The sequence below is a fragment of the Metopolophium dirhodum genome, chromosome 1 (assembly GCF_019925205.1).
Source record: "Metopolophium dirhodum isolate CAU chromosome 1, ASM1992520v1, whole genome shotgun sequence".
In the NCBI taxonomy this organism is placed as follows: Eukaryota; Metazoa; Arthropoda; class Insecta; order Hemiptera; family Aphididae; genus Metopolophium; species Metopolophium dirhodum.
Window position 1 is genome coordinate 50,878,910 of NC_083560.1, and position 17,781 is coordinate 50,896,690.

General features: G+C 29.5%; 1 protein-coding gene across 6 annotated transcripts in view; it reads left to right on the forward strand.

Moving 5' to 3' along the window:
• The window catches only part of LOC132935669 (bestrophin-4-like), a 37,107-nt gene extending 19,347 nt beyond the window's left edge, over positions 1 to 17,760 (forward strand). For all 6 annotated transcript variants that reach the window (XM_061002275.1, XM_061002276.1, XM_061002274.1 and 3 more), the window contains 9 exons: positions 8,564 to 8,674; positions 11,216 to 11,387; positions 11,496 to 11,625; positions 11,802 to 12,043; positions 13,606 to 13,878; positions 13,975 to 14,190; positions 15,332 to 15,566; positions 16,634 to 16,761; positions 16,822 to 17,760. In XM_061002275.1, the coding sequence (XP_060858258.1) occupies positions 8,564 to 8,674; positions 11,216 to 11,387; positions 11,496 to 11,625; positions 11,802 to 12,043; positions 13,606 to 13,878; positions 13,975 to 14,190; positions 15,332 to 15,566; positions 16,634 to 16,761; positions 16,822 to 17,214 (1,900 nt within the window). In that variant the 3' untranslated portion in view covers positions 17,215 to 17,760. The remainder of the gene's footprint in view (positions 1 to 8,563; positions 8,675 to 11,215; positions 11,388 to 11,495; positions 11,626 to 11,801; positions 12,044 to 13,605; positions 13,879 to 13,974; positions 14,191 to 15,331; positions 15,567 to 16,633; positions 16,762 to 16,821) is intronic.
• The last annotated feature ends 21 nt before the right edge of the window (positions 17,761 to 17,781 follow it).

The window sequence follows — 17,781 nt, forward strand, 5'->3', positions numbered from 1 at the left end:
AAAATGACTGTTCGGTTCTGGTTTTTGATAAAAAAAATTAGATATTGCTTCCAAATAATTTCGGTAACCGTTCCAGATAATTTAGGTACCGAAAAGTATTATAATTTTAAATTACTGTTGATATTAAATTAATTTATTGTTCTATTTTACTAATGTCTATTAGTATAACAGGTACAGTAGGTAGAATTAATCTTTGCTGAAAAAATTGCATTTTAAAATGTCATTGTGAGTATAAAATATAATAATATGCTTTAAAAGTTTCAAATACCCACGAATAATTTCAAAATTCGAAGCATTTTACACAAAAATAAAAATACACATCATGTAAAATAAGTTCCTACCAGAGACTGGAACCTTTTGAATTTATCGGTATCGGTTCTGGTACTAGTTCTCCAAGAATAAAATAACTGTTCGGTTCTGGTTTTTGATAAAAAAAATTAGATATTGGTTCCAAATAATTTCGGTACCGGTTCCAGATAATTTAGGTACCGATAAGTATTATAATTTTAAATACCTATCCAGAATACGGGTTTAATTAATAGTATGAGAAATATTATAAAACTCTTACGATCATACATAGAACAGTAATACCATTAAATTATGATAAATACAATTTTTTATTTTTGAACCAAAAAGAGCCTATTTAATTTAAAGGTTCGGTTCCGGTAGGTAATTTATTAATAAAATAAAGGTTTCAGTTTTTAATATTTTAAAGGTTCCGGTTCCAGTCCCTGGTTTCTACTCTCAGAATCGAATACAACGTTGCAATTCAGTATTTGGCATGTTAGGTACTTATAAAAAGGAATTCGTTCAGTTCCTATTGTTCCTTTAAAATAAAAGAACTCATTCCGAAAACGACAAGTTCTTTTGGAAAATGAACGAGTTCCTTTTTTAGTTACAAATAAAATTAAAATTCATATTTAATCATTAATGTTTTTATTTTTCATATGCATACTTCATTAATTATAAATTATAATATAATATAACTACAAATAGGTAGATATTTTATAATTATATTTTGAGATTTTCTTCAAAATTAAATTGATAGTCGACGTATGTCAAATGTCTTATCGTTTATTGTTATAAATAATTATATTTTATATAGGTAGGTACCTACTAATTTCTATATAAATTATAACTTACCTACTTATGAGAAATATTAATAAAGTGACTAATGATTAATCACTAATGAGTAACGATTAAGTTGGTCGATACTCGATAACGATCACTGATATGACATTATACAATATACTCATTAAAAAAAATATATAAATCTAAATTTCAATTATTTACATAAGTATCTATGTAAATTATTGGAACTAGAAAGGAGCGAACATTTTTGTTATATTTCCTTGAAAAAATCTCATTTTCTCGTTATTTTAGATTCTAAGTGGAATGATGAATGTATTGATTTTACAATGATGTGTGTGTTTTTTTTAATTTTTAATTTTTTTTTATTTTTGTGTCTGTTATCACCTTTTAGGACAGTAAAAGTGATTGGATTTTCTTCAACAGTAACTTTTCTGATAGGAAAGTGAATCTAGTTGGTACTTTGGGGGGTCAAAAGTAAAAATTTCCCAGTAGTTTTCAAAAGCGACGTGAAAAACAAAAGAAAAATTAAGGAAAAACGGGAATTTATACGCAAAATCTGTTTTTGAGAAAATCGATTTGGGTTTTTGTTGTAACTCTAAAACAAATGACCCATGAAATTTTGACTGAATGTTTATAATTGCATTTCCTATACACCATAAAATTACCAAATATTTTGACTTATTTTGAGCTGTTTACGGACATTGTCAATTTCCATTTTTTTAATTTTTTTTTCTATAAATATCAATAAAATGTTATCTGTTGAGTAAAAAAGCTTGAAAATTTAATAGAAGGCTTCTATGTTATTGTTTCAAAGGCAGATGAAAAAAATTAAAAATCCTTAGTCCTAAATCCTTTTATTTATAAGCATTTAAAGTTCAAATTTTGACAAAATACGGAAAAATCACGAAAATTAGCAAATTATTTTGAGTTGAGAATTCATACAAATTTTTCTTTTTAAATCTAAGATTTGAAAAAGTAATACAAGATTGTCCATAAATATGTCTACCTTTATCAAAAAAAAATGTCTTATTTTTAAGAAAGTCAAATTAAATTTTTTTAAGTATTTAAAGTTCAAATTTTGACAAAATGTATCAAATTTATAATTTAATAATTATTTTGTAGTTAAAAATGTTGACAAAATGTATCAAATTTATAATTTAATAATTATTTTGTTGTTAAAAATGTATAAAATGTTCAACTTTTATAGCTAAGGATTTAAAATTGAAAACAAGGCTCTGAGGCTCCATGTAAATAGGTTATATATCAATTACTTTTTTCGCAATAATATCATCAAATAGACTTGGTAATATCATAGGCTGACTGACTGTTTTCGCTCAGAATCGTTATTCTTATACAATGATATTATATCATTGAATTCAAATTTAACACCACCCATTACAGTGACCCACTTTTAACCTACTGTACAGCAGAGCGACATCCACTTACCCACCTTTTTGATTATATGTATATAATATATTATTGAATGTAAGTCTGTGTGAGGTTTATAGACTTATTAGAAACTACTGAACCGTTTGGCACTAAATTTTGCAAACATACTCCATGGGAGTATTCTTTAATCCGTTTTCTTAACCCCTAAAGCAGTGTTTCTTAAACTTTTTTATCCGTGGAACCCCTAATTTTTTTAGCTTTTTTAAATATTTTTATTTAGCTTTCAACAATAAGCTATTACAGCTCGACAATTAGAACCCCTACTTTGTTTTAATAGTCATTTTTTGGCGTCATAATATAAGGATTACATAAGGTATTGACAATACAAATTATAATAACAATGTGTATACGTACCTATTGTATTTAATTCAAAAAATAATTTAAATAACAGACAAACAGGACTTCTAAATTTTAATTTTAATGAGAGTATCGTGAAACCCTGAAGTAGTGATAGGTTATAAATAAAATATTACATGGAAGAAACGATAATATGGTTTTATTTATTTTAAACGTCGTGCGCAAGGAGGTTATAATATTAATATGAGATGTAACCAAAAATGTATGTTTTGTTAGGACCGTGGTATAGATTTCGGTATAAATAATAATTATTATATAAAAATAAAAAATAAGAATAAAAAAAGAAATCACGGCAAAGGCAATGCAGGGATTTATGCGCAACAACCAGATTATTCAAACAAAAATAATTTCATGAAAGAAAAATGTTTACGCTTCATGCAAGGAGTTTATAATATGAATATAAGATATAACCAAAAGTTTATGTTTTGCAAGGACTGTGGTATAGATTTCAGGGTCTGGTTGTGCAGGAGATACGCGTGATATGTGCGTCCGGCACTTTTGGCGATTTCCACTTTACCGCCCGGCAGTGTGGGGATTCCCACTTTACCACATGCTGGACGGAAAAAAGTCTCTTCCCAACGCTTCATCCGTTATCGAAAACTAAACTTTCGGCGCAGGCGTGACAAGAAATTATTTATATTTAGTTATATATATATATCAAATATTTGTTTGTTATTCAAATGTACAACAAAAAGCAATGTCCATATATTTGTAGCTTTTAGATTCAAACACTACACGACCAATTTTGACAAATGTTTTAAAGATAACAGCGATATCAGAAAATTTTAGAGAGTATCTAGTTTGAAACTTTGAACCACGTTCGAAAATTTACCAGATTGCCCAACTCGGTAGAGTTCACAAAGCGAGGTTACCTATGCTGATTTTCCTGTTAACACTAAAACAGCAGTCAGCATCACACCAATATAATATAGCGCCGTATTCTAGGTTTGTTAATTTTTTTCCCTGGTGAAGTTAGATTATACAGTTCGCGTACCTAATACCTACATAAAATTGATAAAATTATAATACAATATTAAGTTTAACTGAAATAATTAATGGTTACGAGTTACGGTAAACGGAGCACTGTCATTAATTTATTATACATCTATATTCTGTTCTTACGACTTACAGTAGCCGTAATTTTATTTTTAAGAATCATGAAAGGGCATGGCCATAGGCCAGTTTCGCCTAAAACATAATATTTTGTATTTTAGGAGTAGTATACAAATTGTGCTCTTTATATTTTACGGTCAGTAAGCCAATTACTCTTATATTTAATTTTACTTTCAGGTAGGAATGAAAAATGAGTTATTGTCCAATCTAATTTCATCAACATTGAATCATCGTACATTTTACATAAACTATGTGTATTACTGTATTAAAATAGTTTAAAATTAAAAACTTATACTATATATTGTTCATTCATTTCTGGTGGGTTAAATATTCTTGAGTTTAAAATGTTAATACCTAATGTATAGCTGATTTGCAGCCAATGTTCTATAACAGTATCGGGACTTTTATGAAACGTAATTTGACCAACATTCTCAAGACGTATGAATTTGATTAATACCTATAATCTATAAAATATATAGACAAGATCAAGATATCATTGTTGTAAACTATTTTATCGGCCTAATCTCTTTCAGCCTAATTATTTCACTGCACAATACTGTTTGGTTTATAATATGGGATAATGTCATTACCGTAATAATGATAGGTACTTATTGTTACCTACTTTTATTTTTGTACTTTAGTAATTTTATTATATTTATAATAGGTGCCCAAGTGTTCCTTATTATATGTATATATTTTGTTTAAGTAAAGTAACTCAAGTTGTACTGAATATAATAAACATTATTTTTACATATTTTAAATTTAAATGACCAACCGGCAACCGTCATTATTTAGCTCAATAATTGGTATATCAACCCTGAAAATAACTAAGCGTAATTTATTGGTATACCTATATGAAAAGGTAATTTTAGTGCAACTGGTAAACTCCCTATTGAAAGAGTTACTATGTTTAATATCTAATGGTAATACCTATATATATTGATACATTATAGATTTTTGAACCTATATAATAATTTATACTATAAGTATGTGGAATCAGGGTTGTGTTAGTTCTCTATGCATTGGTTATGGTTGCGGTACATTGATATATTAGATAACTATCTAGTATTGTATCCACGTTCAATTACTTAATTTAAAAACTGAGATTATTTTCAATAATGTACCTAATGTACAAAAGCTTTGTAGAATATTTTTTTACTATATAGTAGCTATAGTATATAGCTATATAGTACGCAGGTTTATATTGTGTGATATCTTGAGTCCTTTTTTGTTATATAATATACTATCTAATATAGAGGTTATAATAACTGCTTATTAATTTAATTATAATTTATACATTATAACAGTTTTAAAGTTGTGACTAGTAAAAAGAAGTGCGTACTTTGGTACCTATGTAGTATAGTAGGTACACCGAACACTAAACACTTATAGGTACTATTAATATTTATAATTATGAATATTACTCAAATCTAATCTAAAATAATTGTAATTATTAAAATTAAATAGAGTTTATACTATATTATTGCATATTATGGGTTTTACGACTTATACAAGAATATTCTTTGAATTTCGATCATTTCAAAATTAAAATTGTTGGTTAGGTACCATTATTTAATAATTGAAAATCAAAATTTAATACCAACTATGTTTTTTTTTATAAATATGGAAAAATAATAAATACGTTTGAACAATGATCATATATAAAATAATATTTCATTTAAAGATAAAATCTAGAAGATAAATTTAAAAAAATATTTCATATATTTTCCAAGATATAGCCAGGGCTTAAGAGGACCCGCATGTGTTGTCTCGGTCTCACAAGTGCGTAACATACCAAATTTCAGGTCTGCAGATCACGTTTAACTGATGGTAAAAACATCATCAGATTTTGTATGTATTGGTTCTTTGCGATAGTTCAATTTATTAGCAAGTTATGCGTTTATAATATAGCGTAAACTAAAATTTCTCATAACACACTTAAAAACTGAATAATCGTAAAAAACCTACATACGAACTCAGCTAATTTTCTTACCATCAGATTTCATAATAGGTTGATTCGTTCTAGTTTTTAAACTAACGGTGCTAAACGTTATCTGCTGAGCGTAAATTTGCTATTACACACTTGTAAGATGGCGACAACACAGCGGGTGTGTGGCGTCCTCTTAAAAGTTAAATTGGATGGAATCGTAGGTATATGACAGCTCCTTAAAAGCGTTACCTTCAACCGGAATTTTTAAGTAAAAAAGATGTATTTTAGATTGTGAACGGAGCTTCTTATATCTAAGGATTGAAAATTTAAAACAAGGTTTCACGTAAATACGTTATATATCAATTACTTTATTCACAATAATATCATCAAATATACTTAGTAATATCATAAGCGACTGACCATCTTCGCTCAAAATCGTTTTTCTTATACAATGATATTATTTTTTTTTAGACCATTTTTATTTAGTTATAGGTACACACATATGACATAATATGTAATAAAATAAATAAATTAAATAAATCTACTCCTTCGAGCTTGTGCCTTGTGAGTTGTGATGGAGTAGAAAGTTACCTTTTGAAAAAATTATAAATACAACTATGCAATGTAATAAGTTTAACAGTTTAAGTTTACATGTTAAGAAAACGGACTTATTGTAGTATTAGTAGGTATGTATAATATAGAAGACAAGACAATATTTAAATAATATATAAAATAGATTAGGTAAATAATAAAATTTATACAAATTAATATACCTACAGAATGCAAAATTGTATTAATGTAAATACTTAATACATTTATAGTTATAATATTATATTATAAATCTGAAAACAACCATTTATAAACCAATTTTATCTCATTGATTAATTAAGTTATTAAGAGTATTTTTGTGTTTATCAATGAACAATGAACATGTAAAAAAAATGTTGTATAAAATCAATATAGATGTACAACAGTCGTCGCCAAACGACTTGGCATAGCGGCCATTGCACAACAATGGTTCTCAAATTTTTTTCAATTTAATATACCGCTAAATCTATTTGAATAGTCACGGTCACCAACTGATTAATTCCATATTTTAACTAATGCACGCCATGTTATCGATTTGCATCTAGACGATATTATATTATATACCTTTATTCTGAAACCAAAAATCATAGTCAAATATTTTTTGTTGAATAATTGTAGCTCTCGTCTGATTTATTAATACCTATAAAAGCGTTTTGGTATCTCTGAGCGCGATAATAAATTGTTGTTATACTATAATACGCATCAGGGGTGGATCCAGAAACATAGTTGGTTAGTGGTTGGGGAGGGGGGAAGTCATAATTATCAGAAAACTTTCGATATCATAATATGATTTTTTTTTTGTAATTATGTTTTTAACAGTATACAATTCTTAATAAATATGACTTGGGACGGGCGGCTTCAGATGGAGCGTAAATACGAGTCAACGAAATAAATCGAACCTCATTGGCTCTATACGTTCACAACTATAATATGGTATGACATATTTCGTTCTCGTCTATCGATTTCACCAGAATAATAATATTTGCTAGTTGCTACCCGACCGAGTACATTTTAAACTGTTGTACCTTTTCTATAAACACGGCGGCATCCAGTTTGAGAACAATTGCCGCCAAAAAAAAAAAGCGGCTCAAACGCTCTGCCAAATTATAACTGTTGACGACACTGCAGTCCTCCGATTAAATTGCACGCATACCTACACGGCTACACTCATAGGCGCAAATAGCGTTCGGGATTTGGGGGGGGAGGGGGCTAAAGCCTTACTTTGATAATATTGAATAAGCTTAAAACAAAATATAGGAAATATTTGGGGGCTTAGCCCCTAAAGCCCCCCCCCCCTATTTGCGCCCTAGCCTACACTATTGTAACGCATGTGGTACATAATATTGGTTACGATAATTACAAATAATAACAATTTCATATTGGACATATTATGATAATCAAACGGTGTGTGTCGACCATTTCAATCAGATACCTACAAACGATACGTAACACATTTTCACATTTCGGCTACCCACAAGTATTTTATGCAATAATCAACAACTGATGAAATGATAGTCAACAAGTGTTTAGCTTAGGTTGGCCTTTTCATTTCGATCGGTTAGCAATACATCACGCTAATCATTAATTTTGTGTTTAAATAAAAACCGAATTATCTTACAAATTCGCTATATTTCACCGACCACAAAATAATGCTACGTGAACTGTTTCTAAAACGCACAGGATATATCGTAATTATTGTTTAATCATATATATTAAGTTAATGCTTAATCTTGGTTGTTAATAATACATTTGTTCACGGAATTTAGTGTTGTATATTAATATTAATTATATACCTGTATTGCATATTATTTGCACGATAATTTAATAAAACATAATATTATATTAAATCTTGTACAAAATGTGGGATTTTAGTTTGTATACGAAACCAGTAACGACATTAGCACAAAAGAAATAAAAAAAATAATAATACTGCAGTATAGCAACTAAAGCAAGTTATTGATAAGTTCGAGCACTGGTTTTTAAATATATTTTATGCTTTTGTTGTTTTTTTAAACATAAAATATTGGTTTTCAGGTGGCGAGGAAGTATATACAAGTTAGTGTGGCCCGATTTGGCAGCATTCCTTGTCTGCTATTACACTCTGAATTTGACTTATCGCTTTGTATTGAATCAACAGCAAAAACGGTAAGTGTTCATCGTATGTAATATTTTAAACTCTTTAGAGCTATTTCAATATTATATAATAATATATACATTTAACTTATACGCCTAAAACGAATAGATAGATACTTACTAAAAACAAAATTTTAGACATATTTCTGTTTACTTTACAGACAAAACAGCTGACTTTTTATACCTATAGATAGATCAGAATATAAGGTATATTTCTACTTTCTTTATTTACTATTTAATGGGTTTGACATCTATTTAATAAAATATTGTGGTGAATTAGTCGCTTGCAGGATAATTGATCGTCAAAAGTATTTTAAAATCTTTTTATTTATAGGTATTAATGTATTATAATATTATATTATGGGGACGGAGTGGCCGAGCGGACTAACGCGTCGGTTGCCACACGCACCGTCGCCGGTTCAAAACCTCGGCCACGGGCGGCATTTTTCTTCGGGCAAGTCACGGTGTCCGGAGAACAAGTGCCGCCATCCCCCACCTGGGCATGGCAGATACCTACGGGTGCCCACTAAAAAATCTGCCAAACGTGTTTATAACCTACAGTACCCTCCCACACAGTAAAAACCACCCAATGGCCTAAGTTGCCGCGGATTAATTAATAAAAAAAAAATATTAAATTATATTATACTAGGTATATTTCTTATACAAATAACAAATTACATAAATATAAAATAATATGTTTTAAAAAATAAAAGGTCTACTTTATTTATCGTATCATAGTCCATAGATATTACATATTTTTGTAATTTATTTTGGGTGTTTTCACGCGATTAGTTGTTCTGTCTATAACCGTACTAAGTATTATATTATGACTCTCCTCCTTTTCAACGAATCTATAAAATAGTGTATTAATATAGTTGAATGTGATGTGTTTAAAGATATAAACCCATCCTTCAACAGAATTCTTGATGGTAGGTAAAGGTAACTACCTATAAAGTACCTAGATTATAGATGACGATCGTATAGCCCGGTATAGGTACCTCATCGAAGTTATTGACACGCTATCGGCAGTTTTAATTATAAAGACAGTGTATTATTTTATTTCAGTTATCTTATTTCTAGCTATACATAAATTATGTTTATGGTTTTCTGAAAGAACCAGATAAGAAAGTCCGCTCTTTGAAACTTTTCAGGATGATTAAAAAACATTTTTAAACATGATTTTTTTTTTTTTGAAAAATTATACTTTTACACATTTTTAAATTCTATGAAAGTAACTGGAGTTGTGTGAGTACTGTTTATTCGTCTATTTTCTAAAAACATTTTCTAAAAATGCAATAGACATAACCCAATATGGATTTATTCCGGTTTTTTCCCACAGGTATAATTTTATTATTTTAAATCAAATAAAACTATAACGTTATACATTAACCAAGTTGTAGGATATATACAAACTGCTTATATTTAATTATTATGTTAAAATTTGACCATTACTTTCAGTGAAAATCAGATAAGTCCGGATTTGCCTAATTTTTGCATCAAAATAAAACACCAGATACGTAGGTCACTTTACTATAAAAAAAAAAACTATACAGTATATTAATTATACATTAATTATATCCAACTGACTTACGAACTACTCTGATTGTTGTACCAACTTTTAAGGAATTTTTTTTTCCTTTATTTAATTTTTGATAAAGTGCGTCTTCAAATAAAGCGGACTTGCGGACTTGTCTTGTTTTTGAAACAAGCCCTTCATTTAGCTTGTCAACCGACAACCAGTGTGTGAAGAGTATTTTACAGTTTAACTCTGTCAAACGTCGTAATTTGAATTGTTAACAATTATAAAATATTATTACCTATATAATTTTATTGCATAGAAAGAATACTTACAACAAATAATTTGTTACAGCTTATAAGTTTTACAGTTTTATACATATTTTAATATTTTTATGAAATATACCTAGAATAATAAAATAGCTAAGAAACTAAAAACTTTTGTTTGGCGATCAATTATCAGAGAGACCAATTTATTATAGCTGTGATCTATTCATCGCGACACCAAAATTTTTCCGTTGGATATTTTGAGTTTGTATATTTTTGCTTTCGTAAAATGTAAATGGTTATGTTTTTTGGTATATAATATACTAGATAATAATAAAAAAGATATATTTAACATTTCAGAAACATTTGGACTTTGCCTAATTTATGAAGGTATTTACTTGCAGTTTTACAATGTATATTTACATTTAAACAATACATTTATTACAATGAGAATTCGATAAAAATAAAGAAATTCCGATTCCAAGTTTTTTAGTTTTTCAAACTCTTACATCAGTTTGATTTTAATTTATTTTTTTTTAACTAAAATAATACAAATGCCTATGTAGCTGGGTTGCATAAGCAATCACTTAACATTTAATGAATCAATAGTGAGCTAATGGTCTATAAACATGATTTAGTGGCCCATTATTGGTACATTCAATTTAAGCGAACCATTAAATTAATCAATTTTTTGTGCAACTTGGCAATACCATTTTTTATAGTTTATTTTTGAATGTGCATTTTAATCGCGTGAATTATATTTTATTCAAGAGTATTTGAAAGCATATCCGATTATTGCGAAACATACAGCGACTTGATACCGTTGTCATTTGTGCTGGGATTTTATATATCCATAATAATGCAAAGGTGGTGGGACCAATACTGTTCGATCCCGTGGCCTGATCCTATAGCAGTTTACGTGAGTTCGCATATTCATGGACAGGTATGAACAATAATCATCAACGATAGATATGTATAAATCACGTTACAGCTATCAATATACGTGCCGGTAAGCTGGACTTAGACTAATATTCGTTGTAAAACAATATAGGACGAAAGAGGAAGATTGATGAGACGAACGATAATGCGGTACGTTTGTTTGGGTCTGACTATGGTGTTCTCTAATATCAGCCCTAGAGTAAAAAAGCGCTTTCCTACGTTGGATCATTTCGTTGAAGCGGGTAAGCATTATTATTACCATAGTACCTATATAATATACCACCATTGCCCGAACAGTTTTTGGCTACGACAGGTATATATAATAATAATAATTTATGTAGGTACCTACCTACCAGTTTGTATACGTTTTATATAATATTCAAAGTCTATACAGCGCGCTATTGTTTGTTGTATATAGGTTTATTGTTGGAAAACGAAAAAACGATCGTATTGGATTTAAACGACAAATTTCCCAGACACTCTAAACACTGGTTGCCAGTCGTGTGGGCGGCGAGCATAGTGACCCGGGCGAGAAAAGAAGGACGGATCCGCGACGATTTCGCTGTAAAAACGATTATTGACGAGCTGAACAAATTTCGCGGTCAGTGCGGTTTGTTACTCAATTACGATTCAATAAGCGTGCCACTCGTTTATACGCAGGTACATTTTATATTATAATAAATAATAATTATTCGTTGTATTATAGATTTAAACAATTTTAATATCGCATAAAAATCCGCGAAATGTTCACTTTTTCACATAATAAGCTCATAATGATTAATAATAATATATTAAATTGTATTTAATTGGTACCTATTCATTAATCCATTGGTCATTAGATGACTATTATATACTAAACGAAAATAGTTTTTAATCTATAATTGTATTCATAATAGTCTATATATTTAAGTGTTTAATCTATTCAATTTTACTATCTATTATTATTAAATAAAAATTATAAAATTATAATTTTTATAATAATTAAATTATTTAATTGAATTTGTTTTTAACCGATAAAACCACGTTATTTTTACATCAATAAAAATACCAACAGAAAAAAAATTAACAAAAATGATCATTAATGAAAATGAATAATTATTCATTACCTACATTTATGAAATGTATATCTATTGTATTATAAACTAAATTAAATTAAAAATAATTTTGTTGTAATTATTGCGTAATTAATAGGTACATTTGAAATTCATATGACCTTATTTGTTTAGAACTTTATCATTATACTTTTAAAATTTTTTAAATACCTAACCTGGTTTCTTGAACCATAATTGGCTGTTATAGTATTAAATACTTTATATTTAAATTAAATTTTAGCTATATCACATATGGTATCGATTCCACCGAAATTATACCTTTTTTTACCACTAAGAAACGTATCGATTGCACCCGGCTAGTGACTCCGCCGAACTTTTTTATAATACCTAAGTTGATTCATATATTACCTATAGTATAGAATTTTACTAAAAATCGATGATGAGGCTAAACAAATGCTGTGAAAATTACATTGATGAAACACCTAAATTTAATCAGAAAATTATGGGATTCGTATTCAATATCATCGGAACTGTTCTTATAGTTGCGAACCGTTTCATTTAAAACTATTAACATAAAATTCACTAAAGCACATCCTAATAAATTGTTGTTTTCATATGTAAATTGAATTTAGAAAATACAAACTAATTCATATTAGAGCCCAGAGGACATGTTATATAAAATCGACAAAAACAAAATGTATGAAATTAAATAAATATATGTAAAATCAATTTTAACTATATTAATAGTATATTTGAATATTGATGATTTACTTATATTGCCTTACTAAAAACGGTGGAATCTATACCTCCTCCTCCCCCCCCCCCCCCCCCCCGTCCACACTATATATTTGTATGGCACCCAAATATTTTCGAATATTAATCTAAATTTGACTCAAAATTAAATAACACTGCGCCCTAAGCTAATAGTGTTCATCCGGGCCTATATGTAATAAATAATAACTCATGTAACTGCATATAAAATATAAAAAAAAATGACTTAACGAAATATATGAGAAAAAAAATTAGTGTTTTAGTAAATTTATCAAAAATTGTATATATTAACATTATTTTTATTTTTATTAAACATTTAATCACCAATAAATAATACATGATTAGATAGATACCTACTATTAATTTATATTTTATTTATAAATGCTTATTATTTCCCAGGTTGTAACATTGGCCGTGTATTCATTTTTCATTACAACTGTAATGGGACGACAATGGCTGGATAAACCAGTAGTGCCATTGGCAAATCTTAAACACCAAACGGAAACGAATCCGGCAAATTATAACTATATCGATCTGTATTTTCCAGTATTTACTACTTTACAGTTTTTCTTTTACATGGGGTGGCTGAAGGTGGCCGAATCGTTGATAAATCCATTCGGAGAAGACGATGATGATTTTGAAGTTAATTGGATCATTGATCGTAATGTCCAAGTATATAAAACAATTAAAAATATCTCAATTCATCGGAATTTTCAACGGAGCATGATTAAACATTATTAAATTACGTGTCGTTTGCCGCCGTTTTAGGTTTCGTATCTAATAGTTGACGAAATGCATCACGAACATCCAGAGTTGATCAGAGATCAGTATTGGGATCAAGTGTTTCCAACAGAATTGCCATATACTGTAGCTGCCGGAGAACGTGAACGGCATCCCGAGCCATCGACAGCTAATATAGCTGTATCAGATGCAGACGCCGAATACTCACTGCCACCCAAGGGCTGCGACGATGGGCAAGCCATAGTAAATATATTATAATATACTAATTTCTATGATACCGCACAAACCGTTTAAAGAATGTTTACATTTTATTCTTCGTTTGGAAATTATAGAATATAATGGAATATACATATATGTATATATACTTATATATGTATAGCATATTATGTTCAAATTTTTTTTTATTGGGTGGTAATTTTTTCAATTTTTTGACTTAGTTATGTTATTTAAAAAAAATAGAAACTAAAGAAATATCCTTATATTTAAATGTTATCCTCGTCTTTGAACTTAATATAATTGGATTTTTTTGCTAGGATATAGGTAAATTGTAGTGAAACTAATTTTCAAGTTTAGTTATATTAGGTAGGTACTTACCTGTATATTTTTATTGCAAAGGCCATGATATGACCATTAACTATAATAATAGTAAATATTATTTAGTTGTATTAGCTATATTAGCCCGTAACTACGTAAGTGTGGTATCTGGGGCTAAAAATGTACGTATGCCATAGGGAACTATAATTTACATCTGACTATCTGAGGTAACTAAAATTGAAGTGAGACTAACCAATTATTTTTTCCCGTGTAGTGCCTATTGATTATTTACTACCCACCTGTTGTATTGAACGTTGTCCGCATTAGTTTCTTAAGGGTTCAAAATTATTAACGACGTTATTGCATTGCTATTTAAGTAGTGGTTATCAACCTTTTTGAAAAAAACGGCACTCTTAATCTTTCTCAATATTGTCACGGCACACCAAGCCTCACCGGCGTGTAACTTTCAGTTAAAAACCACATACCGCTTATACAAACGCAACTATAATATGTGCCATGTGGTCGAGCGGGACCAGCCAAAAGTCAAAACGGCTCATATATTATACTATTATAGTGTGGCAACCATAATTTCGTCTATTCGCAATAGCAAAATGCGTAATTTTTCCATACTATATTGTTACCCATGTATCAGGTATAAGCGTACTGCGTAGGTATAATAACGCGTAAAATAGTTTACGATTTTATGTTTAAATTAATAGTATACGATCTTACCCATGCGTAACATTACATTATGATAAGGATAACCCATATGAATCTTACGTGATTATTTCGTCCATAACATATAATTATTATGGACGAACAATAACATAATTGCACGTTTTTGTTGCAGGACGACGACGACGCGAACAGCGGAATACACTTCGTTGCGACAGCGGGTAGCTATAAGAGATCAAACAGTCTGCTGCGCGGCCGTCCCATATCGTCACACAGCTCCAACGATCACCACCACCATCTCAACAACCAGAGCGTGGCCAGCTCGCTAAACCGAGTCGGTTCGGTCACGTCCATATTGAAAAATCTGTTCAAACGCACCGGCGGTACCTCCGCCCAGTTGGGGGGAGATGGTGAGTGCTGTTTTATTTCTTCATAGACACACCTGGTCGACTTAATTTCTGAGAGGGAAGTGGGCTACACGGGCACAACAAGGGCTCAGAGAACGGACAGCTAAATAAGGGGTCGATTGCCATTATTTTAGGGTTCCGAGCTCCTAAACTTCCCCCGGCCCGTCCCTGATTTATTTAGGAGTAGTGTGTATGACAGAGAGAGGGAAATGGTAAGTTCCAATATAAAATAATTTGCAAATTTTTGTTATTATGATGAATTTTTCAACATTTGAACTTTAAAAGGTCGCTAAACACGCGTCGCTCCGTCTTACATATGTACGAATTACCAAATACTGTGGGACAACTATACCCCTCTGTATTTATAATAAAATTACTAAAACTCTACAAAGCATAGGGTAGAACTATAACTGTGTCGTAGTGTTTTTATTATTTAGATAGGTACGTAAATACAATTAAAGTTCTCAATTTGAGAACATTAGGTTTTTTTCATTTAATTAATACAATTTATTGGTAAAGATAAAGTTCTTCCCTATACGTTTTTGAATTTTTGTAATTCTACTATAAATATTGAAGTAGTATAGTTGCGTTCCGCGCTACACATAGTTTTTGCTGTGTTGTAAGACGGAGACACACATGGTCATCTTAGTCTTAAATGCTTATACAAATAAACATGCTTACCCGTATGTATCTTTAATATTTTTGAACTGCTAATATAACATATTATGAGGAACATTGTATACATTTTCAAGATTTTCAACCCAACGAAGAAATCTATTGAAAATGTCAAATGTCAATAAACTTTATTATAAACATTTGGTGAAAATGTCAAGCCTATGGTTATTTGTATTTGAATTACAATAAAAAAAGAAAATTTTTCAATGAGAATTTGTTAATTTACGGCTGAAAATCCAATGTTAAATTTAGGTTGGATAGGTACATTCTTTTATGAATTTCTAACACAAAAAAATTTGCACATTTTCGTGATTTTGACGAATTTCCTACTTTTAAAAACATTTATAAAAATATATTTTGATATTTTAATAATGTTGTTAACTTGTTTTGTACAGGACTGTTATCGAGGGTATCGAGCAGCAATAGATTGCCAGGCAGTAGCTGGCAGAGCCAAGAGAGTTTACAGAGTAGCAGTAGTAAATTACTACAACAACAATTTGGTAGTGTTCGAATTGCCGATCAGGTACTATGAAAAAAACAATTATTGATACAATAGTTTAAAATATGTTATTGTTTTGATTAGGTGATTGAGGAATTAGATGAACAAATGACAATTACAGCAGGAGGGCGGCTAGAAAGGCGCAGCGAGAAACCAAACGTGCGCACAGTCTTCCCACCACAACCGCCATTGCCTAATGACTCTGCATCATCAAATTTATCAAACATCACATATACAGAAGTGTTATCAACTAATGACGATTTTGGCTACCAAGATGGAAAACAGGAAGATACATTGATGCGCAGTGATAGTGACAGTAGTAACCACCACACACCTAGTACATCTAGTTTATTGTTTGTTGTCGAACCAGTGGTGAGCCAATCAGCAACTATAAACAATGAAGTGCCTAACAGTAGGACTTCTTCAGTTAATTATGATTACGAAACATCTAGACGGACACCCGACCATCATGACTAGTATTTTAGTGATTATGTTATTTTTATTTAGAATACAAACACAATGTTATATAACAAAAAACAAGTTATTTCAATATAATAAAGTGAAGTATATTTAAGAAATGTGATTAAGATGTATAAATAAGTATAATATAATATTACAAACTACCAAATATTATTATTTGTCAACAACTCTTAAACTAGATTGCTTAAATTGCTTAAAATATATTTTTAAATTTGCTTTATGTTGAATAATGTTTTCTCGTAGTGCAAAAAAATGAAAAATGGGCATTTTCTAATTATTTTTATTTAATTTAAATCAAATTCCAAGTATTAATTGATTCAGGTAGGTACCATAAACTTATAAAATACAAAATGTAAAATTATAATAAAAATTATTGAAATATATTTTGGAATCTATAATTTAACGGTAAAAGTAATGATTTGAATTGTACAAATATATTTTTTCTTTTACTTATTACAGTAGGTAAAAAAAAAAAAAAGAAATCATATTATAAAAGCTATGACCAAGACATATATATATATTTAAGTTACCACGATTACATAATTACTAATAAAGGTTAAATTA